This window comes from Phalacrocorax aristotelis, chromosome 1 (genome assembly GCF_949628215.1).
Source record: "Phalacrocorax aristotelis chromosome 1, bGulAri2.1, whole genome shotgun sequence".
Classification (NCBI taxonomy): Eukaryota; Metazoa; Chordata; class Aves; order Suliformes; family Phalacrocoracidae; genus Phalacrocorax; species Phalacrocorax aristotelis.
Window position 1 is genome coordinate 1,423,438 of NC_134276.1, and position 26,282 is coordinate 1,449,719.

Below are 26,282 nucleotides of genomic sequence, written 5' to 3' on the forward strand. Positions count from 1 at the left end.
CAGCTTCCCTTTCACAGATTTAACTGGGTTTGCCTGTTGTGTAACTCCTCCATGTCTTATCTGGAAATGCCTTAGCAATAAGTGCAAAAAAGCAACGGCGAGAGTTACTGAAAAATAAATAACCCCGGGGTTATATAAACAAGCACTCCCAGTCACAAATCCCAGGCTAACGCCACAGCTTTGAAAGTTAAAGAAATAAATGCAGATAAAGTGACTGGAATAAGAAAATGAACGGAAGGGAAAAGCCCGGGAGGGATGGGACCCTGGCGCGGAGGGGCGAGGGGACGGGAGCTGGGAGACGGCGCAAAAGCAAAGACGGGTTCGGACTGGGACAGCGTGAGCGGTTTGCAAAGCCCTGTATCAGCAAACCACACGGGCAGCTCTGTCATTTTTGGGCTGCAACTTCAGAAGGGGGAAAAAAAAATAAATACAAAAAGAGAGTAGTCCTATTGAGAGATTGCAAAAGTTTTGGTTAAAATGTACTCTGGCTTTTGAAATTACAGCCTAAGCCCCACCTCCACACACCCATCCCCACCTCCAGGCTGGGAAGTAAAAGTAGTGGATGGCCCCAGCAGTCGCTGGCAGAGGAAAACTTTTGCTCCCGGCGCAGCGGGACTGGGATCAGGAGAGTCCTGGAACTGTGAGTATGGCAGCACGTGCCCGCTGCGAGGAGATGCTGCGGGTGGCTTCGGGGCTGAGCCCGCTCGGGCTCCGCCGGCGAGCTGCAGGGGCGGGTTTGGGGTTCGCTAGATGGGAAGTTTCTCACGCCGCTTTTCCCCGCGTTGTTTTGCAAGACTCCTTGGAGCCGTTTGGCTCAGGAGCTGGATTTTTCCCAGCAGCTTAAAAACTAAAGCGGGAGGGGAGAAAAAAAAATGAGCAATTACAAATGTTCTGCACGCCTGTTCCGTGGCGGCTTTCTGCACATGTGTTTTGTCGCTTCCTCTCTGTTTGCACTTATTTATTTGTCATTTTTTTTTATCCAAGAAGGCAGCTCCCCTCATGTCTCCCTTTGCAGGGAGTTTTCCCAACCCCTGAGGCTGCAATGGTTGGTTTCTCTTGTAGTTTTTCTTCTTCTTTTATGCCAACGCCTCTTCTCACCCTAGGTCTTGGCAGGCAAGACCTCCCCATGGGGAGGAGGGGAGTGTGGAGCTGCCCTGTGCCTGGGTGGGCGCAGTGTCGGTGCCACGTGGGGACCCTGGGCAGACCCAAGCTTCTCCGGGAGTGCGTTGCTTGGGAGAGGAACCGGTTCAAGGGCAGGATCGTCGTGTTGGTTAGAAAAAGGTGATGTGACCTCTGAGAAAATTGGTGGCAGGGAGCAGGAAAGGGTTAACACCGGGGGGGACACACGACTTCTCTGCAGCTCTGCAGGCTGTGGGTGAAGACGCAAACAGCCCAGCTACGGGATGCATCCCTCTTGTTACGTGCATTTGCTGCTCCGGAGAGGTGCCGGCTTAGCCTGGGGATGAGCCCTGCGGCGGGGGCTGAGCTGCTGCTCCCGCCAGCCTCCTGCTGAGTTTTCCTTAGCGGGACCTGTCTCGGGTGAAGCAGGCTTCTTGATTTCTTGTGGAGCTGGTGTGTCCCTTAAACCGGCCAGTGCTTAAAGCCTTGGAGGTGGGCATAGCCTCCTGGGAGTCAGCTGTGGGACCAGCCTGTCCTCCCTGAAACCCCCGATTACGACACTCAGAGGCGAGGTTAGAGGCTGGAAGAAGGCGCTGTGCTTCGCACAGCCCGGCTGATCGCTCCTGGGCCACGCTTGCCACTCTTGTTGGGTTCCAGCTGTAGTTTCCATGGTGGGTGTAGGGACAAGAAGGGCTGGCTGTGCGGGGATGGGGACGGGGGGAGACGTCCCACCCTGCGTGGGGGCTGTTGCACCCCTCTGCTTCCAGCCCCTGCAGATCTGGTTAGCCAGGGCCAAGGCTGCCCCATCCCAGGCAGTACATCCAGGGTGTAGGGAGAGGGAGCAGAGATTTACCTGGGGAGACCTCAGAGTTGCTCAGGGGTGCTTTCTGCTCATCATTACGTTCATCATGTTAGGGTCTGGAGAGCAAGTTTGCTGGGGGGCGGCTGGGGGAGCTGGGGGGGTTTAGCCTGGAGAAGGGGAGGCTGAGGGGAGCCCTTCTCGCTCTCTGCAGCTGCCTGAGAGGGGCTGGAGTGAGGGGGGGGCTGGTCTCTGCTCCCAAGTCACCAGTGACAGGGCGAGAGGGAACGGCCTCAAGCTGCGTCAGGGGAGGTTTAGGTTGGATGTGAGGGAAAATGCCTTCCCTGCCAGAGCGGTCAGGCCCTGGCACAGGCTGCCCAGAGAGGTGGGGGAGTCACCGTCCCTGGGGGGGGTTCAACCACCGTGTAGCCGTGGGACTTGGGGCCATGGTTTAGGAGGCCTGGGGGTGTTGGGTTGGGGGCTGGACTTGATGATCCGAGAGGTCTTTTCCAACCTTCATGATTCTGTGAGTCTATGATCTACAGAGGCTGTAAGACCTGCTACTGCTCCAATTACTGAGCAGGTTTCTCTTCGCTTAAAAGGCACGTTATGCCCAAGGCTCTCTGCAAGGTGCGTGTACAGCCGCACCCCACATCTCTTATACCTCTGGTGGTTTTGGGTAGTTGCTGTGTCAGAAGGGCACATCCACCCCTCACTCCTGTCTCACCTGGGTACGTGTCCGAGGCACCTTTTCGCAGCATGCGCGGGTTTGCAGCCTTGGCACGGGCTTTCTCCACCTGCAACCGCTGCGGTGCGCTGGGAAAAGGGTGGGATCTCTGGAGCACGATGCTGTCAGGTCCTGCTGCCCCGTGTCCAACCCGAGCAGGTCTGAGCTCTTCACTGCTGCTTTCAGTGCTCCAGGACCGTGGCAAAAAAGAAAATGCTGGTCAAGACATTGGAGTAAAAGAAAAAGGGCAAATGAGGCAAAAAAGAGAGACACCTAGGTCTGGTTATGAGCAGAACCAAGCACACCCAGCCATACAAAGAGGCCAGAGCTGAGCTGCTTCAGGAGCTCATAAGAATTCACGTCTATATTTCACCCTACCAGCTGTATATGATAACCCTGTATAGCCGCCGCTATACACCAGGCAGTGCAGTGCAGCTCGCCCCCGGTTGCTGGTACCACTCCAGCGGGCAATGGAGCATCCTTCATCCAAGCTCCCATCAGGATCTGATTTCTCACCAGTGGTCCAAGCCATATCGATCTGTTCCAAAGGGCCTTTTATCAGTTATTTGCAGAAAATTTCATGAGTGCTTTTTATTTCTCCCCCCACTCCCTGCCCTGCACCCGTCTCGTGCCTTGTGCTCGGGCAGACGGTGCCCGAAAGGTGAAAAGCATTAGCAAGGAGCATCGCCTCCCTGCTGTGGCATCCATCGTGGCGTCCATCTGCTTTGCCATCCACTAAGAATCAGCAGCCGTCGAAAAGCTGTGCAGCCCGAGCGAGGGTTTGCCCCCTCCTTGTTTGCACGGGCACGTACACAGCTGTGCTCTGCTGTGGGCAGTTTGCTCATAACGCTTCTGAAGGGCTGGTGGGGGAACGACTGACGTCAAGCCGGCTGTGAGAGCCCTCCTGACTCCCAGTCCTCCTGGTTGTTATTTATTATTTTGTTGTTTTGCACCTTGCTCTTCATTTCTCTTCGTTTTCCCTCCTACACTTCCAGCTTTCTTGCGGCTGCTGCTGGGTGTGGGTGGCGTTTCCAGGCTCTTCAATGCTTCGCCCTGGCTCACCTGAGCGCTCCTAACCCGGCCGTTCAGCCTTGCCGGGCTGCTCGGTCTGCTGCCTCCCCTGCAGCCGCTCGGGGGTCTCCAGGGATCCTGCTCTGGTCAAAAATAGATCCCAACCCCACTTTCTCGGGGGTTCCTGGCTCCCAGTTTGGTCCCGGTGCCTCCCTGGGGGTGCTGGTCTGCACAGCGCTGCACTCGCTGGCAACAGAGCCCGGATTTATCCTGAACCTGCTGCACGTGCTCTGCCTTGATCCGTCCCGTGGATTAAATGCTTGGTGTCTTGAGCCGTTACCTTGCTAATTGTGGACTTGAGGGATGGCTTGGGAGCCTCATTACTGGGACCTGTCGTTAGCCTCCAGGCTTTGAAAATGTTAATTTTCAAAAGAAATGGAGACAACAGGGTTAAGATGCTGCAGAGGGGAATTTCTGCTTTGGAACGTGATTCAAACACTGCAGGGCTCTGAAATATCCTCCGGGAGAGATCGGCAGTGGGTGGTGGGCTGGAGAAACCCCGGCACAAGATTGCCCCAGGGATGCAGGAGAGGGCTTGCCCCCGAGCCGGGGGGCCGGGCTGCAGACAGGCAGCTCAGCCGGGGCCAGATGTGGCTCCAGCTGCCGGTCTGGGGACTTCTAGAAAATAATCTGCTTTTTCACTGGGCTTCCTTGAGCCGTCTGAGTGTGCCAGCCTGTACCTGCTCTTGGGGTGAGCAGGAGATGCTTCTTCCAAAGGGTATAAAAAAACCTGGCAGCAAAAGGAAAAGCAGCAACATCCCTGCATAAGAAAGATGACTTTCTGCAGTCCATTAATATTAAATAATGGAAGAATGACATTTAATTGTGGCATGAATTCACAACGTTTCCCTAATAATTCCCTCTGCTGCCCAAAATATCAGTGCTTCTTCCCTTTCCCGTGCCAGCTCCAGCCTCCGGCGGCTGCACTAGGCTGAGACTTGTGCCAGCTCTTGCTCCTTGTCCCAGGGTTGCCCTGTAATGTCACCAACGCCCTTCTACCCTCAGTGTTTCCTCCTGGGTGTTTATAACCAGCTCCCCTCCGCCTCTCTTTTGCTGGCTAAGGAAGTTTTTCACTTCTCCTAAGCTCTACTCTCAGTTCCCTGTTCATCGTAGCAGCATTTCTCTGCACCAGACCGGCATCGTTCACAGCTCCTGGTGAAGCAAAGCTTACTGGTGTCTCCCCAAAAATTTGGGGATGCTTTTAATGCTAGTCTATGGATTAGTCTGTAGGGAGGAAGGAGCTACCCTTGAATGTCTGGTGGAAATAAATGGGTCAGAAGCAAGGGAATTGGTGTGTAGGTGCTCCTCACGCAGTACTCGGCATCACCTTGGGGGGTCAGGTCCAGGGTCCTGGGCAGAGCATGGGTGCAGATGGAAAATCCTGGGGTTTGGTGTTTTTTTTTCAGAAGATATAGATAATATATAGCAAACAACATCTGGATTGCTCCAGGAACGCTCCACTGCAGGGAGCTATTGGGACTTTCATTCAGGCTGTGTGTACAAGGCACGAGGCTTTTCCAGCGTCTCCTTTTCGTTTTGCAATATCTTCCCCTTCGAAAAGCTAGTTTTTTCTCATCGGAGCGTGTTTGCGTCCGTCAGGCGCTGGAGCTGCGCTGGCTGCTGCCTTGTTCTGGCTTCCATACGTTTCCTCCAGCTGCACCTTGCAAACGGCACTGCAAAGCCTTACGGCTCTAGAAATGCTCAGCAAAAAAGCCTGTCTTTTTTCTCAGCCTTCGGTCCTGCCAAAGCACCAGTAAACTACAGAGGAAAAAAATTATCAGGGAGATATTTATGGCGTATAAACCCCCCAGATTAGAAAAGCTCTGATTTGGGATCACCTTCCTTCAGCCTTCTGTTGGCAGATGTTTCTCCATGGGCTCGAGCACCGTGTCTGCAGCCTACGGAAAGACAGGTCCCCGCTGGGGAAAGGGCTTTTCATACTTAAGTCATCATTTTAACTCCCATCTGAGGTTTCTAGCTGCTTGAAGCAGGGAGTATTTCCCTGCCAAACACACAGGAGTTGGTGCTAGAATAGAAAATCCCCACCGAGGATGTGAGACATCACTTTTCTGTAGTACAAACCGCATCTGTTCGCCCCCCCCCGTACGAGAGTGCGCTCAGCACCTGGCATGGTCCAAGGGAGAGGGCTAACCTTTTATTCAACACACCGCCTGGCATCGTACGGAGAAGGAGTAAAACTTGGGGAGCCGTGAGCCTCGTCTCCGGCAGACGCCTTGCGCGCCCTTGAGCTGAGCCGCATTCCCCCGCAGCACAGCCGCCCGCGCAGAAACACCCGTGGCTGACGCGGGGAGAAGCGGGGGCAGGAGCTGCGCCGAGGTTTAGCACCGGGCGGGATGCGACCCGCCAGAGCTTGGGAAGCCGCGGGAGCGAGCGGGGGGTCGGGTGGCGGAGCCGGACCCCGAGCGCCCTGGGCAGCCTTTGGAAATGAAACCGGGCGAATGATTCCTGCCATTACGCAATTGCCAGCCTTGCTGCTAACGTAACTGGCCGAGATTGGGGATCTCAGCCGCAGCACCTCCCTCGCCCACCACCTCTGGCGATTCCTTCCCTCTGCGCCTCCAGCCGCTTGCGCTCCCGCGCGCTTCCCCCCCTCGCAGCCGAGGCCACCTCAACCCTTGCGACGGGCGCTCTCTTCTTCCCGAGGACGCGTGATGTGCGAGCCCTCATCACAAAAATGGGGAGGAGGGCTTCATCCTTCCCCAGCCAGAGCGGGTCAGGGCTGGCAGGGACCTCCGGAGGGCACCCGGTCCTGCCCGGCGCCGGAGCAGGGCTGCTGCCTCTCCCTCGTTGCCCGTGATAGCGTTTCATGGGGTTTCAACACCCATGTTACTCTTTCTTCTGATCTTTTAACTTCTCAGTAACAGTTTTCCTTTTGTTTAGCGTCTTGTGGGTTTTCTGGGATGTGCCATCCCTGACACATTTCTCGTTATAAAAAGTCACCGAGCTGGGCCGATCTCAGTTTCACTTTGTTTTTGCCACTTGGTGCAAGATGGGAGCAGCTTCTGGGCACATCTACGCATCTATTTTATCCCTCAGTCTTTTTCCGGGGTGGGGGGGGGGGGGGGGGGGGTGGAAATGATGTGGGTACATTGGATTATACAGCATCTTTGCACTCGCGTTTTCCGAGCCAGCTTCCCGTTTAACACAGGCACGCTCGCAAATACGCACACTGACGCAATTCCAGTTTTACCACCGGTGAATGTAAATTTTCCAGAAATTCAGCAGAAGGAAGACAGATTGCGGGATATTTGCTGGCATTTCATCTCCCCTGCTGGGATTTAATTTGCTGTGTTACATTCGCCGTTATTTACTCAAGCTCTGCTGAGCCCAGCGCGTGCTTGTTCAGCTAACAGGCGCTGTGCTGCTATTAATAAAGGTGTTGGGATAGATTTGTGTCCTCGGGAATGGAGCAGGACTCTGGTGACACCGAGCCCGGTCCCCTGCTATCGTAGTCAGGACCGTTGTGCAAATCCCAGAGAAACTGGGAGGTTTTGGGGCTACTTCTGCTGCCCTGGTGTCAAAGAAAGGGCAGCTTGGGGACAAGTGGAGCATCTTCGTCTGTGCTGCGAAGTTTTAGGGGATTATCTGGCCAAGCTCTCTACATATGGGGGTCATATGCTTTACAGGTCACTAGCTCCTGGGAGTGGTGATGTCAGGCAAGCAAGGCTGTAATTAACGGCAATATTTTATCGTAGCCTGATGGCATCGGGTGGCATGGGAGTGGCCTGCTGGCAAAGTCCAAGCTCGGCTCTTTGTACCTAGGGCTTGTCATGCCAGGCACTGCCTTCCCGAGGGATGCTGTGACGCAGGCCAAAAATGTGGGGAAAACAGGCTTCTGAGGACAAATCCTTCATCTGTAGCCGAAGGAATAATATCAGCTGATGGCTCTGCAGCATCAGGCAACTTTGCTCTCTGAACAACCATCCATCCATCACCTTCCTTAGAGTATATGAGTGAATCCTGTGGGTGCTTGGAGCTGCTGGCTGGGGTCCTGCTGCGTGAGCCACTCCGCTGAGCCCCTGCACCGAGAGCGTCGTCTCCCAGAGGTCACCCTCGGTGACACCTGGCCAACCGTGCACCTAGCTCTACTCCCAAACACCGCTGCTGAGCGCAGAAAAAATCCCTCTGAGTTTTATGGCAGAAGCAATTTTGCCCGAGAGTTTACTTGCAGGCGTATAAAGAAGCAATTTTCTGCTTCATCAGGGTGCAGCGCTGGCTTCAAAGGGCTTTGTGCCAAGGGTCAGCGACACCGCCTGCAGTCACGGGTCCTGCCACCCTACGTCCCACCCAACACCAGCCTCCCGGTGGCCGTGGCTCCCTAGCAAATGAATTTCAAGCTCCTGTGACGTGCAGGGAGAAAAAGTGAAATGCACCATTGAGAGCTCCAACAGAGCAGCGTTTGGCATCATAATTACGTCGCTGGGCTGAGATAACACCTCTGCCCTCTGATGACGCGTGTAAATGAACGCGGCTGTGTCGGAGCTGATGGGGACAGCTGTACTCGGGAGAGCAGCGCAGAAATGCCAGGGCTGGCTGCAGCAGCTGCTGCACCGTGGGGCTTCACTCCTCGTGGCCGAGGAGGGGAAAGGAGGACAAATAGCGAAGTGTTTGGGTGAAGATGCTCGGAGAGGTTTCTCAGCAGAACTGCAGCTGCCCTGTGAGCTGGTGAGGTGCAAAGAGGTGATGGGGAGCAGACGCTGGCCGTGTCATCTCTGCTTGCTCTCCATGGGGAAGACCATCCCAAGAGGAGGAGATCCCTGCCGCTAAGGCACCTCTGTCGGGAGGTGTTCAGGGAGAGCAGAATGGCCTTTGCCATCACTCCTTGCCCCACCACTGTATTCCTTGGACACCCCTTCCCATCCATATATGTGGCAAGCACATCCCCTTTGGTCAGCAAGAGGCCATCAGCTCACCGAGCAGGCTTCCAGCGGCCGCGTTGTCCTGATTAGTGCCTCACCACGAGCAGAGGACTGAAGTCAAGTGGTGGCATCTACTCCAGCTTCGCAAGAACATCCCATCGCCAGCACCAATGGACCAACATGCAGAAACCGTGGCTCTGGGGCTGGCTGGAGGGGGCACGGGAAGGAAAGGGGATGCTGCTGGGCTGCCCTGGGGTCTGAAAGCAGCTCAGGGCCACCTCTGCCCTCACTCCTGCAGACAGGGGTCTGCCCGTGGCCACAGCCCGGTTCTTCCACCACCCCAACCCTCTCACAGCATTCCCCAGCTGGCAACCAGCAGCCTCTGACATTCATTAAGCACGTTGTATAATCGTGGTATGTTGTGCAAACACAGCCTAATTGCTCTCGGGTAGCTAATTAAGATAGGTGGGATGGTCATTTCGGGCTTGTGTTTGTAAATGGTGCTGGGTGCTGCATTCACAGCATCTGCAAGAGCCTGGTCTCGCAGAGCCGGGGTTAGGTCCTTCCTGGCGATGCTGCAGATGCAGTATCACTGCTTGCAAAAAGGCCTTGCAAAACACTTTCCTGGGAAGGCGCTTACTCACCTCCTGGAGCTGGGAGAGGCACCGAAGCTGCCCCCATCACGGCACCCTGAAGACCAAACACAGCGTTTTGTTGCTTGGCTTAAAAGCCCCGCCGTTTTGTGGGTTAACCTTGGCCTGACACCCTCCTCGTGCGGTTTTGAGCTGGAGGAGGAGGTTTGGCATGGAGCAGATGCTCTGCTGCAGGGAGGCTGAGGAGGTCGTTAGGAAGTCCAAGCTCTTGTAGTAGCATCTCAGCTTGTGATTTATTGTTGAGGACAAAGTTCCTTTGAGGGCACAGCTGGTTGCAGCCTGCAGAAGTTGCAGGGAGGAGCAAGCAGGGCTCTTTGCAGCACCCTTTCCTCCCCGGTGCGGCCGGCGAGCGGTGCCTGCCCCCACTAAGTCAGCCCCCACTGTCGCAACCCACAGCCTTTGCCTGTCCCAGTGTATCCACCGCTCCCCAAACACTTTATAGGGGCAGCTGGTGTCTATTTCCTCGCTTGTTCCCGGGGAAACTGAGGCACGGAGATGGGGAGCAGCTTGCTCCGGAGCTGAGGCTGGGAGCTGGGGGCTGTCAGTCCTGGTCCTGCAGGGCTGGGCCGGGAGCGGGTTTGGGTCAGGCTCTCCGAAATCAAGGGGTGGCACTCCGGGACTGACTTTCTCACCTTCTCCTGTTGCGCTGGTGTGAGCTCCACGAGTGCCACGGTGAGCGCGGAGGGGTGCTTGGAGCAAGGCAGGAGTAGCAGTTCCCATCGTGCATCCTCTATCCTGGGGTGCTGGCGGGGGTTTGGGCCGTCGGGGAGCTGAGGGCTGCAGACCTGAGCCAGGAACAGTCCGCCCACACCAATCTCATTGGGTTTTGGTGGTTTTGTGGGTATATCTTCTGGTATTTGCTATCTCAACCTTCCTGCCTGCCTCCTTCCCCTGCTCTACCCAGCCTGCAGCACTAATCCCGCAGCACCAGATCTGCCTCCTTCCTGCAGAGGAGCAAATCCAGTGAGACCTCTTGACCTTACCTAGGAGAAATTGCATTCATCAAAAACAATCTTTCTTTCCATCCGGAGGTGTCCATCCACTAGGAGAAAAATGTGGCTCTTGCCAAGCAAACGCCGTCCCCAGAGGAGACACGACGCATTACGGGAGAGCTGGGCTGAGCAAAATGGCTTGATCCAGTCAAAGGAAACAAGAACCAGCTGACCTTAGCCTCCTGCTATCTTCATGCAATTTTATTTTTTATCAATTAAGTCTTATCTGCCTTCTTCTTTGGTCTGCTCGTTGTCCTTTGTGCGGGATCAAAGTGCATTTCTGTTTCATTTTCTTCTTAAAGAAGCGTTGTGGATGAACAGTGTCTAAATGTGATAGGTTATTCTCATTTTTAACTGCTGGCGATGTTTGCAGCGCTTCAGATCTCTGCTGAGTGGTTCCCCTCGGGTCTCTTGGTGGCTCACCCACCCTCCCTCTTTCATAGGCAGCACATGCTCTCAGGTAACACCGAAATGGAAGCAGGAAACCTTGCTGAGGGTGAGATGAAGGTGTGCATGGCGGGACAGAGTCAGACTTGGCTGTGCATCCTTGGCCACCAGCTGCTGACAGATGATGCGGGTTGTCCTTGACGTAAGGGACTCCCCTGGAGAAAGAAGAACTGGGCTCATCCGTGGCAGTGGGGGAAATCTGGGGTGATTGTGGTGCACGGCAAAGGGTGAGGGGCTTTTACACTTTGTTTGGGCAGGGATTAGTGAAAACATTTCTACCGGTGCTTCCTACCATTTTCTCCTACCAACAAGACTATTAGGGAAGAGGTTGGACTATTTCCAGGTGTAGCAGCTTCCTGGATGCCCCGAAGGGTTAACGGATGCACGTATTTGAAGAAGGGCCTGGAAGGAATGGGCAAGGGGACAAAATACTCCTACAGACCACAGGATTTATTGTTTGCAGGTCTGCCTGAGTGCATCTTTGTGGAGGAGGGCTAGCAAAGACATTAATATAGTTAACCAGGGAAAAAAGGGCATTAAGCCTACTGTGGTTGCCAGCTCCATGAACATGCCCATGCCTGGAAATCCGGGCTCAGACTCCTTTTGGTTTTCTTCCTTGCTACCCTGGCACCCTTTTCCCTTCCTCTGTGTTGCTCCTGAGCTTTCAAGAGGCTCCAGCAGCAAAATCGGTAGCTGTAAATAATTAATCACAGCGCTGCTCCCAGAGACAGGCGATATTGGATGCCGTGGTCCGGAGACAGGCAGGTGCTTTTGCTCCTGCACTGCTTAACCCTCCAGAGGTTCAGGGGAGCTTTTCATGGAGGCTTTAATTTACGAACGAATTTACTTTATTGATCCCATCCTGTATTTTGTCGGAGCAATATCTTGTCTCTTGAAATGGAGCTGAGGGCAGCGATTGCTTTTTGCAGAGGACACCACGGAGCTTATAACTCAGCGGTACGCAGGCCCCCCTCTTGAATTTAGCTCTCCTGTGCAGTGCACTTAAGGGTTGTATAAACGCCACGGTTAAGACAGTCTCCTCTTGCTAGGATTTACATCAACCGGTACATCTGTTAATTTGTCTGAGGCTACGGTACTTGCTCCTTTGCCTCTCATCGTGGGGGGAAATAGAGTTACACGAAATAATAATGTAAAGCCTTTCACCCCATTTGCTGTAGAGCTTGAAGATGCCGCTGAGATGGAAACATCTATTAGAGTGTGCTGAACAACAAGCTAAAGCCTAATGGGTTTAACGTGCCTCCAAACAACACAGCTTCCTGAGCAGGAAGTCTGGGCACTAAAACCGAACAAAGACATCATCCTCCCATACATCATTCACTGCATGGATGTAGGCAGTGAGCAGGGAGGAGGGAGCGCGGGTCCGAAGGGAAGGAGGTCAGCGGTGCAGGGAAGGGGACGGTGGCTTCCCCTGGATCTGCATTTCTTTGCGTGGGTTAACTTAGGTGGTGGTTGGGAGCCAGAAAGCAAAGGCGGAAGGATTCTTCCAGGGGAGATGCGAAAACATCGTGGATGGGAATGAGAGGCAGGAAAGGAGAGCTTTAGTCCATCAGAGACCCAGTGTAGGGAGGGATGGAGGAGGGCCTGCTGAACCCCACTCCTGCAGGCAGGAGCTGTCTGTGCCTCCTGCCTCCGAGCCCACAGGGGGGTCCCCCAAACCCACCCTCATTTAGGCAGAGCAATGGTTGTCTATAGCCTGCTCTTGGGAAGGCAATTTGGCCAGCTGGCGTCTCCAAAGCTGCTTGTTCTCATGCACACACTTCTGCACGCCTTGCCCTGATCCATCCATCCGCCCCGTGTGATGGGGAACTGAAACCAGTTACATCCCATGAGGGCATTTAGCAGCAAATGTGACCTCAGCTGCAGCTGGTGAGCTTGGCCTCGCCGTGCTGGGATGGTCACGTCTGGGCAGCCCCCTCACGCTCGGCCCAAGGCTGCTCCAGCACTGGCCAAGAGCTGAGCTATCGCCCAGCTGGGTTTTTCCTCTCAAGCCCTTCTCCCGTCTCTTCAATGCTGTGGGTAATTTTCCCACTCCATAGCATCGACCTTAAATTGTAGCGGCACTGTGCAACGTGTATTGCAAACGTACCTAGAAAGCTAAGAGAGCTTGATATTGTGCAATATATAGCGCAGAGGCTGGATCCTGGTCTCAGGATCTTGTATCTCTCTTGTAGAGAGATTAGATAGAAGAGAGATCTTGTATCTCTCTTGATACAAGGAGGAGCTGCTCTGGGATTTGTGGAGCTGCACTACCATGGAAGGAGAATAAGGCTCAGGAGATTCACACGGTGGAGACTAGAGCCTGCCCCAGGCACCGTATGCAGACCCTAGGATGCTCCTTGTGGCTGGGCCTCATGGTGGGATTAGGGGAGGTCTAGAGATCCAATAAGAAGCCAAGACGTCCTGTGTGGTTCAAGGATGTTGCCCAACAAATTTGATTTCCTTCTATGACAAGGTCACCCACTCAGCTGGCCAAGGGAAGCCAGTCAATGTGACCTTTTTGGATTTCAGTAAAGCTTTCGATACTGTCTCTCACAGTCTCCTCCTGGACAAAATGTCCAGCCCACAGCTGGATAAGCACGTAACGCAGCAGGTGAGCAATTGGCTGATGGGTCGGGCTCAAAGGGTCATAGTAAATGGGGGTTACATTGGGCTGGCAGCCAGTCACTAGTGGGGTTCCACAGGGATCCATCTTGGGGCCAGCACTCTTTAATCTGTTTGTAAATGACTTGGACACGGGACTGGAAGAAATATTAATTAACTTTGCGGATGGCACAAAACTGGGAGGAGCTGTTGGTGCTCCCGAGGGCAGGGAGGCCCTGCAGAGGGATCTGGGCAGGCTGGAGAGCTGGGCAACCACCAACCGTATGGAGTTTAACAAGGGCAAGCGCCGGGTTTTGCCCCTGGGGCGCGGCAGCCCTGGGGATACAGACAGACAGGGGCGCGAGGGGCTGGGGAGCAGCTCCCCAGAGGGACCTGGGGGGCTCTGGCCAACGGCAAGTTGAACACGAGCCCCCAGCGTGCCCTGGCAGCCCAGGGGGCCAGCCGTGCCCTGGGGGGCACCGAGCCCTGCATCGCAGCCGGGCGAGGGGGGGGATTGTCCCGCTCTGCCCCGCGCTGGGGCGGCCTCACCCCGAGTGCTGTGGGCAGCGCTGGGCGCCGCAGGACATTGAGGGTATAAAGCTGCTGGAGAGTGTCCCGAGGAGGCCACGGAGCTGGGGAAGGGTTTAGAGGGGAAACCATACGAGGAGCGGCTGGAGTCCCTGGGTTTGTTCAGCCGGAGCAGAGGAGGCCGAGGGCAGCCCCATGGCGCTCTGCAGCTCCCTCCCGAGGGCAGGAGGAGGGGCAGGGCTGGTCTCTTCTCTCCGGTGACCAACGCCAGGCCCCGAGGGAACGGCAGGGAGATGTGCCAGGGGAGGGTTAGGCTGGGCATTAGGAGAAGGCTCTTCCCCCCGAGGGTGGTGGAGCCCTGGCACAGGCTCCCCAGGGAGGCATCAGGGCACCAGCCTGGCGATATTCCAGAAGCACTTGGCCAAGGCCCTCAGAGACCTGGTGTGAATTTGGGGTGTCCTGTGCAGGGACAGGAGCTGGGCTCGGTGGTCCTTGTGGGTCCCTCCCAGCTCAGGGCATTCTGTGATTCTATGAACCTATGACTCGAAGGGGTCAATCAGAGCAATCAGAGTCCCATAGTTCGGGGCAGTAAAGGCTGCCCTCCTTCCTTCCAGGGGTATTGAAATGATGATTACAGGACCACAGAATGGCTGAGGTTGGAAGGGAACTCTGGAGGTCACATCAACACTCCTCCTAATGCCACCCAGTTGGCTTTCCTTGCCATGAGGGAGCATTGCTAGCTCATGTTCAACCGAAGGTCCTTCTCTGCAGAGCTGGCTGGACCTCAGGCTGTGCTGGTGACTGGGGTTGTTCCTCCCCAGCAGCAGGACTTTGCACTTCTCCTGATTGAACTTCATGATGTTCTCCAGCCCGTTGAGGTCCCTCTGGGTAGCAGTCGCTCCTCCCAGTCTTGCACCTCCTGCCAGCTAGCTGAGGGTGCACCCATCGCCCAGGTCATTGATGAGGCTGTTAAACAGTAGCAGCAGTTTAAACAATATTGGCCTTGATTACGTCGAACAGCATTGACCCCAGTCATGCTCTGGTATGGCTGGGATTTGGGAATACCAAGGTCCTGGCCTAGCGCCGCTTTGTTGCTTTGAACTGAAATGATCGATTTTTTTTTTTAACCTCCCATGTGCCCTGGTGATTAGCACGTTGGTGTTTTGCGTGCTGCTTGTTTGCTTTACAGAAGCGAAGCGCTAAAAGAAAATGAAAAACCAGGAATAATTAACAATTGCTTACGACGACCCTGCGCCTGCTGTGTGGGTGTTTGCAAAGCACGACAGGATTTTGCTGCGCTGAGCAAGGCGGATTCAGGCAGAGCAACTTAGCATTGTGCTGAATGATTTATTTTGGCAGGCGGATAAAGCAGACCTGACAGAATGACAAGTACCGCTACAAAGAGCAGCTACCCGGATCAGCCCCGGAAAACACTCTTCAGGAGCCCATTTCTCAGTATCAAGGTAAATACCTCCCGCTTTGTGTAACTTCCCCCACCTCCTCCTTGGATTACTTGCCAGTTAAAGAGGAGTTTAGCCTTCTGCAGAAGACATTGACAGGATTTCTCTTTACAAAATGTATTTGGGAAATGGTCTGGGCGCTCTCTACAGCAGAAGTGCCATTATATGTGCGGCTGGATCCATCCAAAACCAAGCCACGAGCCTGCGATGTTGCAATGCAAGTTTAACTTTCAGCTTCTGCAATGTTTAACTTCTGTCAGTGAAGCGCCCAGAGCCCAAAGCAAACCTTCAAGAGAAACAAATCCCGGTTCTTAAAGCAGCTATGAGCCTCGGTCTCCATGGAAATAATTTTTTTAATGATATCCATGATAAATGCATGCACATAACGGGGACAGCAGAGGCGGAAAGGGGGATTGGTGCTTGCTCTTGGAGCTCAGCACACGGCAGCCTGCAAAGCTTTGGGTATTAGCCCCCATTTAGGCAAGGAATGGCATCGAGTTGGCTTAAACCCTGCCCTTGCTTGAATTTATTCACTGAAAACATATGTCCTAAGCTGTGACTCAGGCCACCCACCTTGCAATGCTGCCTGACCCTGGTGTAAGTTTTGCTGTTGGGTGTATGGGGGCGTGCAGGGAGACAGCTCCTCCATGCCTCCACCCAAGAGCTCTGCCAGGGCCCGTGCAGGCAACCAGATGACTGGATTTCATTAAGCCCTTTGGAGAAGCCCCAAAAGTTGGTTGTGGTGGGGACGGCAGGGGGTGATGGTCACTTCTGCACAGCAGTTTGATGGTCAGAGGGCTCCCCAGGGAAGGCAGAGGACTGGCTTGACTCGCCAACATGGATGTGAAGGCATGTTTCCGCTGTCCTGGAGCACCCAAACTTCTGAGCTGCGGGAAATCCTGGGTGAAGGTCCCTTTTTCTCTGTCCCGCAGCACCCAAACCTCTGATCCATGGGAAACCCTGGATGTAGGTCTCTTTTTCTCCCCTTCTCAAAGCTGGGAAGAGGTGTGAGGCTGGGTGCAGTAGAACCTGGGATCTTCTGGTGGTGGGGACAGTGCTGCCTGTGTGGGATTGGCACACTGATCCTGAGCTTGCCTGCGGACGTTCATGGCCCTTCGCTTCCTACCCATGGCCGTGTCGGCACCAGAGCGGCTCCTCAGCTCATCTTTCCAACGGTGTTCGAACGCACAGTTGTTTGTGGAGGAGGGCCCGTGATGCTCAGCTCAGGGAGGTGGTGGGGAATCCTTTTCTCTTTGTGCTAATGGCATTTTTAAAAAATCCTGTGTAATGATGATGATCACACCATTGGTGCAAGTGGTGGCCTGCTGCAAGATACGATTGGAGAAGCGTAGCAACACTCGAAAGAGAAAAGGTGTGACCATTCACACCTGCAGGTGCAGGCAAGGATCTGCAAAGCAGAACTAATAATCAGCATTGACCACGGTGTTGCTGGAAAAAGCGAGTTCTCAGCTTGCTTCAGAATCAAGCTCATATTTCCATCTTCTTTATGACTCAAAGACCATTTTGGGAACCTTGTGCTCTTACACATCACAAAGAAGCAGGAAACTAAAACTCAGCCGACTGCTGGTCTAGCTGGGTGGCAGTCGCTGCTGTCAATGGAGCATGTCGTTCGGCTTGAGAACACCAACCTTCAAGACGCTCATGTTCAAACAACCGGAGATGACAGGTAGGGAGAGTTTTGCAGCAGGAATAGACAACTGCGACGTGGGAGCTTGAGACACAGAGGCCTGGGGGAGCCAAAGGTGGTATAATGAGGGAGCGGATCAAGAACTGCTGGGTGAGTAAATGGAGAGCAAGATGGAAAATGCTTTTTCTGCTATTATGTAGCCACAGGTTTGGGGATTTTCTTTGTGCACAGGCAGTATGCACGTAAGCGATTTAACACGAGCTTTTCTTAGCATGTCACTGCAAGCGTGTGCGGGAAACAATGGTTTCATTTACTTAGGAGAGTTGGTAGTGACTTGGGAAGTTGGGAGATCAGATTCCTCATTCTGTTGTCTGTTCATTTAATTTTAATGTAAGCCAGAGCCAGTCGTATAAATCTTGCTTCTTCAAAGACTCACGGCAATACAATGCTGTAAGTGTCCATCTGGACTCAGTGCAACCTCAGGTCGTCTCCAGCTGAGTGTTTGAGGAGCTCTTGGCAGAACCACGGGCTGGTTCATTCTCCTTTGGTTGAATAATTTGCACCTTTTCAATAGTGGGAGAGTTATTACCGATTTAATGATACATTCAGAGTAGCTGGAAGCCAATTACTTGACTCATTAGAGAGTCTCCCTAGGTTGTAGAGCAAAAGATGACAGCCAGTGTTAAAGGCTTAAGATTTCTCTGTCACTTTTGTGGGGAAGGTGTTGGGGTTTGGTTTTTTTTTTTTTACAAATGCGGGTAATTTAATCACCCTCATCCCTCGCAGCAGAGGGGAATTGAGCTCAGAAGAAGTCACTGAGGCAGAGAGTTCCCAGAGGCTGGAGGCACAGGAGAGGGTAGAGCTCGGTGCCGTATAGTCCTGAGGCTTCTCCCTGATCCTCTTTTCAGTCCATTCAGTGCTGATATTTTTTTTATATCCCTGCAAGGTTATCTTGAGAATAAAATCCCATTGATTTTTTCCTTGCAGAGGAATTTTAAAGGGGTTTGAAACTTCAAAGATTAAAGCCACTGAGGTGCAAAGTCAGCCTGGGGCTGTGAGCAGAATCAACACCTATTTTGCTGAGCCAAGATGTCTGTGAAGGTAGAGGAAACTCTTCATGGAGAATATTGCAGGCCAGACCTGGGCAGGGCAATGGGCAGCTCTGAAACTGCCCATGATTGCTGGAGTTTGTTGCTTGCTGAAGGGTCCCTGGAGCCTCCCCCAAGAAGGGAGGAAAGTGAGGGGCTTTGGTGGAGACCATTTCTGCTCCTGCTGGACACCCTCCTGCTGAATTTCTGCTTGGGAAACTCAGCAGAGAAACCCTGACGGATCCCTCCCGGTCCAGGCAGCATTGCAGGAGGCTGCAGGGATGACTGAATGGCAGCAGGTTGGGACCAGCCTCGCTGAAGCCATTGCCACGCGTTATCCTGGCATTGCCAGGTGTTATCCTGCCTGCAGCCCACAGCCAAGGAGACCAGATCCTCTTTTCCAATTCCATGTTTCACATTAAACTGCCGAAGGACTTGTTTTTACCCCAAAGGCAGGGATGACCTGACCATGTATGTCACCAAGCACACAATTACACTCAGCACAGGATGTTTTCCCCAGATGTCCTTTTTGTTCTTTTTTTTATTTTTTCTTCTTTCAAGAAGTTAGGTCACCCTGTCCGGTTTCTAAATGACTTCCCCAGAAAGCATAACTTCAAGTCCAGGGTTTGAATAGTTCTTGCAGGAACACAAACCCATTGCGCAATGTGGTTTGTGCGTTTGAAGTGGCTGGAGGACCAAAAATCACAGCACTGCAATTTTTTGATATATATATGTATATCTGCAGAGAGAAAGAGTGTGTCATGAAAACTAATTGCCGTGTGTCAAAAAGCAACAGAGAAACATAACTCAAACCTGTCCTTCTGGGGAATGCTCCCAGGGCTGATGGTCCCTGAGCCTTTAAGATACCTGGCGTGAATTTCAAGGTCAGGTTGGACCTGATCTAGTTAAAGATGTCCCTTTCCATGGCAGGGGGTTGGGCTAGGCGACCTCTAAATGTCTCTTCCAACACAAACCATTCTACAATTCTGTGAATTCCTGCAGTCCATCAGAGCAGATTAAATCAGCTGCTTCTTCCAGTGAAGTGCAACATCTTGTCTTGGCTTCAGGGAGTGTTTTGCATCCCATGCCGGCCACACGAGTTTGGGAAGAGCAGTTCTGCTGAAGAGCCACTTATGCAAAGACACGGAGAAGTAGTCTGGGATCCTGTGATGGAGAGTGTTACAGAAGGAGAAACTTTTGGAAAGACTATGTGTGTGTTACAGCAACGGCTCACCTGTAGATGAAGAGGAAGCAGACCGAGAGTGATGACTTGATCCACCGTAGTCAATATAAGAGGCTTTGGCTGATAAAACTGGGATACCTGGAAGACCTGAAAGGCCACTTGGACATTTGAAGGCTGTGGTTGCTAGTGCAGTGACTGCTGGGTTCTCTGACGTGCACATTTTCAGGCACTGTGCCAGCAGCAAGGTGGGTGAAACCCTTCCTGGCAGGGACACGTGTGGGAAGGTGGGTGGCCCCGGGGGGATGCCATGGTCCCACCACCACGTGTTTCTCCTCCCTGCCAGACCCTGCCTGTTGCCGTCCTGCGCCTTGAGGCCATGCACAGCGACCTTCATGCCCCAGAGGTGTCTTCCACGTTCATTTGCAGACGCAGCCATGGATCCAACACCCCTCCTCAAGGGACGGGTGCATGTGCCCACTTCCTAAAGCTATGGAGGGGCTGGCTGAGGACATTCACCCTCTGCATGAGCTTCAGCCCTTGATGTTTTCTGCTCTGTGCTTTAGTTCAAGAACAAACTAGAGCTGTCCCTGCCCCAAGGCTTTATTACAAGTGGTTCTGCACAGTGGTAGGGGCTTGTGCCCAATTACACACCACTGGCTTTGTTTCAACTGGAGCAAGCTGCTTCCTCTTAAACCTGTTTTCTCCTCTCTGTAAACACAGCCCAGTGCACGGGATTTTATCATGTGTTAAGGCACAAACCCCTTTCTTAAAATAGCAGCAAAAGTCTCCCAAACACATGGAAACAGTGAGCTAGGGACTTCCCTGTGACAACTGGGGCAAGACTGCGGTGCAGCTTTCAGAGCCCTTACATGGAGGATTTGTTTCCAAACTGCACGATCAACACTAGACACGCAACGGAAGCTTTGTAAGAAGTTTTTCCCAGACTACTGAGAGAAGAGATACTGGCGTTTAATCCCCAGTCCTGCAATTTATTGGCTGCTTAGAATTGAGCACGTTCCTCTCGTCTTTACGCGTGCAGAGTGGGAGCAGCAATACCTCGCCGACGCCATGCAAGGCTTAGTAGAGCAAAGCCTGCAAAAATATATACAAAAATATAGAGAAAAGCAGGAAAGCAGCAAGTTCCTCTGAGAGTGCACAATTGCAGGGAAGCTCCTTGTTCAACACGTGGGAGAGCGGGGATGCGCTCATCCCGGTGCTGGTTGTGGAGGGTGTAGACATTGGGTTGGGATGTCGATGCCTGTGGGTGAGGGCACCTCACCAAAGACCCGGCAGGGATGCTGCTCTTCCCTCTGGGGCACTGGGGAGATGTCTCAGGGACTCTCCATGCCTCGCTGGTGGTGGGCAGTGGCGGTGGCACATCTCCGGAGGAGGAAGGTTGCTCTGCACCCTGGCACTGCAAGGGGGTTGTTTTTGGCAGGGGTACATCAGTACCAAGCACCCTCTGTTGCTGCTCTAGTGTGGTGTTTGGTGTTATCCCAACATAAAGCCTGAGCAGGCTCTTATAGTAATGCTTCACAGATCTTTGTATATAAAAAAAGCCATTAAAAAAATCTTTCCCTTCCTTCCCCCTCAGCCTACACAAATGCTTGTTTGGATTCTCCGAGTTGTTTTAATTCTACTGACATAGAGGGGAAGGGATGTGAGCATGGCTTGGCCCATAATGGGAAAGAGGTGCCGGACAGCTAGGCTTGGGTTGCTTCTGGGAGCCCCCAGCTCTGGGGCTGCTCCTGTCTTGCCATGACTGTGACCTGCTGTTGGGGCCTGGGTCTTGGGAGAAGGCTGGCGTCTGCAGACCCAGGTCACCTTCCAATCCTCTCGTGCTGCTGGGGAGCCCATCAGACCCAGTCCAGGTGTAGAGAGACCCCAGCCTCAAATCCTTGGGAGAAGTACCTGGATATCGCACAGAAAGATGGTGCAGAGGATCTGCTTGCCCTGCGGCATGGGCTGTCTCCCAGATCTAGCTGAGAAAGGGCCAGGGTGGCATCTGCGGCTGCACGTGGTCGTCCCTGCACCAAGTATCATGGGAGGTCCCAGAGGAGCACTGTGATAGCCACACTGCTGGGGCTTGACCACCCACCATGATCATCACAGCTGCAATGGGCAAACTGCAAATCAGACACTAGTAATTACCAGCTCCCTGTTTCTCACTTATTAAAATATTCCCCAGCCTAAACATGCTCCGTGGTTAGGGTGGTTGCCCACAGTGATCCCCTGAGAAGCAAGAAGAAAACTTGGCCTTGCAGAGCTTTAATTGCAGGATCTCCCACTTCGCTGCCTTAGGAAAGTAAATAACTGTCATGGAATCACAGAATTATGAAGGTTGGAAAAGACCTCTTGGATCATCAAGTCCAACCCCCAGCCCAACACCCCCAGGCCTCCTAAACCATGCACTGAAATGCCATGCCTACATGTTTTTTGAATACCTCCAGGCAGGTGTCCTCCATGGAGAAATGGGAAACACAGAAAGTCTGGCAGATCCTGCAAAAAGCCGAGTTTTTCTGTGACATTTTCCCAAAACTAGTTGACTTCAAATCGCTGGAGGTGTTGGAGAAAATGCAACCAATGGTCTTCACATTCCTGTTCGCTTCTTGCTTCTCAACGATTTCCATCTTGATTTTGATGTTCTAAATGTTTCCCAGCTCGCTCTGGGTTTCTGACTTGTGTCTAAAAGCTTTTGTGCAGCAACTAGTGCAGTTACCCTCTGGGTACCCAGGTTTTTATAAATCTCTTGGTTTTTTCTCTTTCAAAACACAAACTGCAGAAGTGTTAGAAGTTGGTCCCTCTAATGTGTTTGGCTGTTAGCGCTTTTAAAAAAGGCACGCATTGAAGAAAAGAGATTGAAATGTTTAAAAACTGCTATCGATGGCTTGATCTGAGGAAGCTCTGCCAGGCAGCCCATGGGGAATTCCTTCCCTTCGTTGCATCCTGCTGTTTGCACTGTGGTCAGATGCCTTTGTAGCTCTTCACCACCCCCACCCCCTCGGTGGGACACAGTGCATATCTGAGGGCTCTTTCTGGGCTGTCGTTAACCACCCCAACACCTCCTGGTGTTACCCAGACCACTGTCCTCCTCCTCCAGTTTCCTTAAACTGCTGCAATCCCCTTGGGGTGCCCTGCCACCAATGATGCCCTCATACCCTTGCATTACAGAATCCCAGACTGGTGGGGGTTGGAAGGGCCCTCGGGAGCCCATCCCATCCCACCCCTGCTGGAGCAGGCACCCCCAGAGCAGGGGCACAGGGCCGCGTCCAGGCGGGGGGTGAATGTCTCCAGGGAAGGGACCCCACAGCCTCTCTGGGCAGCCTGTGCCCCTGCTCTGGCACCCGCACAGCAAAGGGGTTTCTCCTCATGTTCAGCTGGAACTTCCCGTGTTCCAGCTTGTGCCCGTGGCCCCTTGGCCTGGCGTTGGGCACCACTGAAAAGAGCCCGGCCCCATCCCCCTGACACCCACCCTTCAGGTATTTATAAGCACTGATGAGACCCCCCTCAGGCTTCTCTTCTCCAGGCTGAACAAGCCCAGGTCTCTCAGCCTTTCCTCACAAGGGAGATGCTCCAGCCCCTGATCCCCTTGGCAGCTCTGCGCTGGCCTTGCTCCAGCAGTTCCCTGCCCTTCTTGAACTGGGGGGCCCAGAACTGGACACGGTACCTCAACCAAGGGGAAATCCTCCTTTCTCCGGAGTTTCTCTCTCACCTCTGGGGGCTGGGATGCCTGAGGGCCAGCCTCAGCAGTAAAGACCAAAGCAAAGAAGGCATTCAGTAACTTGCCTTCTCTGCGTCCTGCCTCACCTCGGCCAGCAGCAGGCCCACAGTTTCCTCAGTCTTTCTTTTACTACTGAGGTAGTTGAAGAAGCCCTTCTTGTTGTCCTGGACATCCCTCACCAGATTTAATTCCAAGTGGGCCTTGGCCTTCCTCGTCACATCTCTGCATACCCTGACAACGTTCCTATATCCCTCCCAAGTGGCCAGTCCCCTTTCCCACATCCTGTAAGCCTCCTTTGTCCATTTGAGCTTCTCTGGAAGCTCTTTGCTCATCCCTGCGGGTCTCCTGGCTCCTTTGCTTGACTTCTTCCTCCCAGGGATGCACCGATCTTGAGCTTGGAGGAAGTGGTCCTTGAATACTGTCCATCTCTCTTGGACCCCCCTGCCTTCTAGAGCCCCAACCCATGGGGTTCCCCCAAGCAGGTCTTTGAGGAGGCCAAACTTGGCTCTCCTGAAGTCCAAGGTTGCAACCCGACCTGTTGCCCTGCTTCTACCATGCAGTATCCTGAGCTAGACCATCTCGTGGTCACTGCAGCCAAGGCTACCCCCAGCTCTCACATCCTCAACCAGCCCTTCCTTGTTCTGGTTGACCCAGGCTTTAGCTCTTCTCTCTGTGTGATGCTTTTCTCTTCCAGAAAAGGGAAAGATAAGCCTATAAAAACACACTGCAGATCTCAGTGAAGGGGGTCTCTGCACTCCAAGTCCGGATGCTCATCCCCTGAAGTCCTGCCCTCTAGGCTATGGCGTGGAGGGCATCCCCCAAACCCAAGCAGACTTGGGCGGGGGCGGTAGGGAGGGAATGCAGGTGGTGGTTTCTCTGTGGGCTGCAGAAAATGCAGGATTATTCTTCCAGTGTAGGGTTTTGGTCTGGACAATGGAAGCTGAAAACAGCAGCTCGCTGGGAGAAAACCAAAACCCTCTTCTGGTGAGCATCGTGGTCTGGGCTGCGTTGCTGGGCACATCCCAAAGGCAGGACCGAGCCTGCCCTGCACCCTCCCCCTAGCACAGGTTAGGGGACCGTGGCTAGGCATGTTGATGCCGGTCCCCAGATCAGCTCCTGCAGCGATGGAGGGGGCATTTTGCATACTGAGGCCCCGAGCAGACCTCAGCATTACAGCTCATCTGGCTGTACTTCTGAATTATCACCTACTCCATGTCTCGGCCCTGGGTCAGCTACTGGTTTCCCAAAAAACTGGGAAGCTGAGGACTGGGGACCATTGCCAGCAAGCTTTTTGGGTGAAACTGCCCTATTTTGAACGATCAGTGGGTTTGGTAGGATGGATGCAGGCTATTCTGTTCCCACTGGCCTTGGCATCAGGGAATGGTCCTCAGCCTGTTTCATTCACAAGTGTAGACTTAACCTTTGGGTCTCAACCAAAACTAGGCTTGCAGCCACGCATGTGAATGGAGGAGACCTGAATCATAGCTCTTGGTGTCACACCCCCCTTTGAAGCCCACGTTAGGCTTGTGATGGGGACAGGATTCACAGCCTGTGATTTGAGGGGGTGGAAAGAGATGCTCTAGGTTGGGAGGTTTGTTTCCTGGGAGCTGATAAGCAGGCATTATTTGATTTTAGTGTGTTGCCTTCATTCTTAAGAACACTGCTGTCTGCTGTTTCTCCCTCTCTTTGCTGGGAGTATGAAGAAGCAGACTCTGCTGGCATGGAAGGATTTAGATGAATGCAGGCTTTGTAGGGTTAGCCTTGCTGAGATCTCCTGGGAGAGGAGAAGCACATGTTGGCGTGCATGTCCATATGACCTCTGACAGCCTGGGGATACTGTGGGCATTTATTTCCTGTGGCTCTCAAGGAAAGCTGAGCTTATGCTCTACAGCAGGTGGTCCTCAAGGAATTGTCTCCCTCTGTTTACGAGGGTCACGCTGGTGTCATAATGGCCTCCTCTTCCACGTGCAACGAGCATCCTTCTGGACCATACAAGTTGGAGAGCCGGATGTCTTGGTTGGATATAAAAATGTAAACAAGTGGTTTCTGCTGCCAGACAGAATGCAGCATCGTGCGTGCAGCCAAGGAGGGATGTGTATCTCTCCAGCAGACCTAAAGTCCATGAGTCTGCTCCTTCTTTCCTTGGCAGCTCACCAGCCGTGCTGTGATCTGATGGCTGACAGCAAATGGCCCTGGAGCCAGAAGAACTGGGGTCCTTGCCCGGTGCTGACACCAAGCCACTGCGAGTCCTTTGCAGGGCCGTCTCTCTTTTCTGTATTTTAGTCTGCCCAGATAGGGGAGAATAAAACAGCAGGTTCCCAGCCCAATTTGATCTCCTGTGCTGAAGAGGAGGTGGGGCAGTGGTGGGTGGCTGCTGAGCTGATGTAAACCAGCATGCCATGAAGGATTTCCATACCCATTAAGCTGCGAGTTATGGATGCCTGGAAAAAATTAAACTACCCTCCACATTTCCATCTGGACATGTGTATGCAGGAAACAGTCAGCCTGTCTTGCAGGAGCGTAGCCGTTTGAGCAAAGCTGACTCTGGGAAAGCTTTCCTTTGGCTGGGTGACATTTTCCTGGTCCAAACACATTGCACCCCTCAGCGGTGACACGAGCGTGGAAGGGGGAAGGCCCTGGTTTGCATCCTGCTTTGCACGATGCCAACGCATCACTTTTGGTGGTGGTACCCATCCCCCGGTGCTCCAGCTCTCGGGGAGCTGAGGGGGTTTGACCATCCACTATTTCCCTTTTTGTGCTGTAAACAGCCCCTCTGCTTGCGGAGCAGCCCAGTTAGGCGGTGACCTCACTTCAGCCCTGGATCAGAACGAGACGTAGCAGAAATCCAGGCCAGGCTGAGCAGCTCCTCTGGGCGAGACTCCTGCCTGGCAGGAGCTGGCTGCAAAACAGGCAGAGCTGGAGCAATGCTCTGCTCTGGGCCGTCACTGGGAAAACACCTGCCAAAAGCTGCACCCTGTGGCTTCGGGCAGCATCCAAGGCTGAGGGCAGCAGATCTGCAGGGACCCAGGGATATTCAGCCGGTCCTGCAGCGGGATGAGTGGTCCGTCTCCTTAGGGCATGTGACCGCTGGGGTTGGTCAGCTTGTTTTATCTCATTTGGGGACTGGAAGGATGCTTGTGGAGAGCCACGTGGCAGCAGGGAAGGAGATGGCTTGCCAGCTTCTTTCCTTTGCCCGAGTACTTTGCAAAGCTGTGGATGAAGGGGAAGTGGTCTCCATCCATCCCAGGACAGTTTGTGTGGCACTTGCAAAATGCTTCTGTGTGAGGAGCTGGAAAATGGATGCTGCTCTCAGTACTGGCGGGGCACTTCGAGCCACGTGTTCGCCTGGGCAGCCGAGCACCTGC

At 53.5% G+C, this 26,282-nt stretch overlaps 1 protein-coding gene across 3 annotated transcripts in view; it reads left to right on the forward strand.

Moving 5' to 3' along the window:
* The first annotated feature begins 300 nt into the window (after window positions 1-300).
* SLCO2B1 (solute carrier organic anion transporter family member 2B1) overlaps window positions 301-26,282 on the forward strand; it is a 63,611-nt gene continuing 37,629 nt past the window's right edge. Inside the window, exons 1-2 of one of the 3 annotated variants that reach the window (XM_075105066.1) lie at window positions 301-640; window positions 15,177-15,280. In XM_075105066.1, coding sequence (XP_074961167.1) covers window positions 15,200-15,280 — 81 coding nt within the window. In that variant the 5' untranslated portion in view covers window positions 301-640; window positions 15,177-15,199. Of the gene's footprint in view, window positions 641-1,209; window positions 1,282-15,176; window positions 15,281-26,282 lie in introns of those variants that run through there. The other 2 variants (XM_075105153.1, XM_075105240.1) reach the window with 2 other exon arrangements.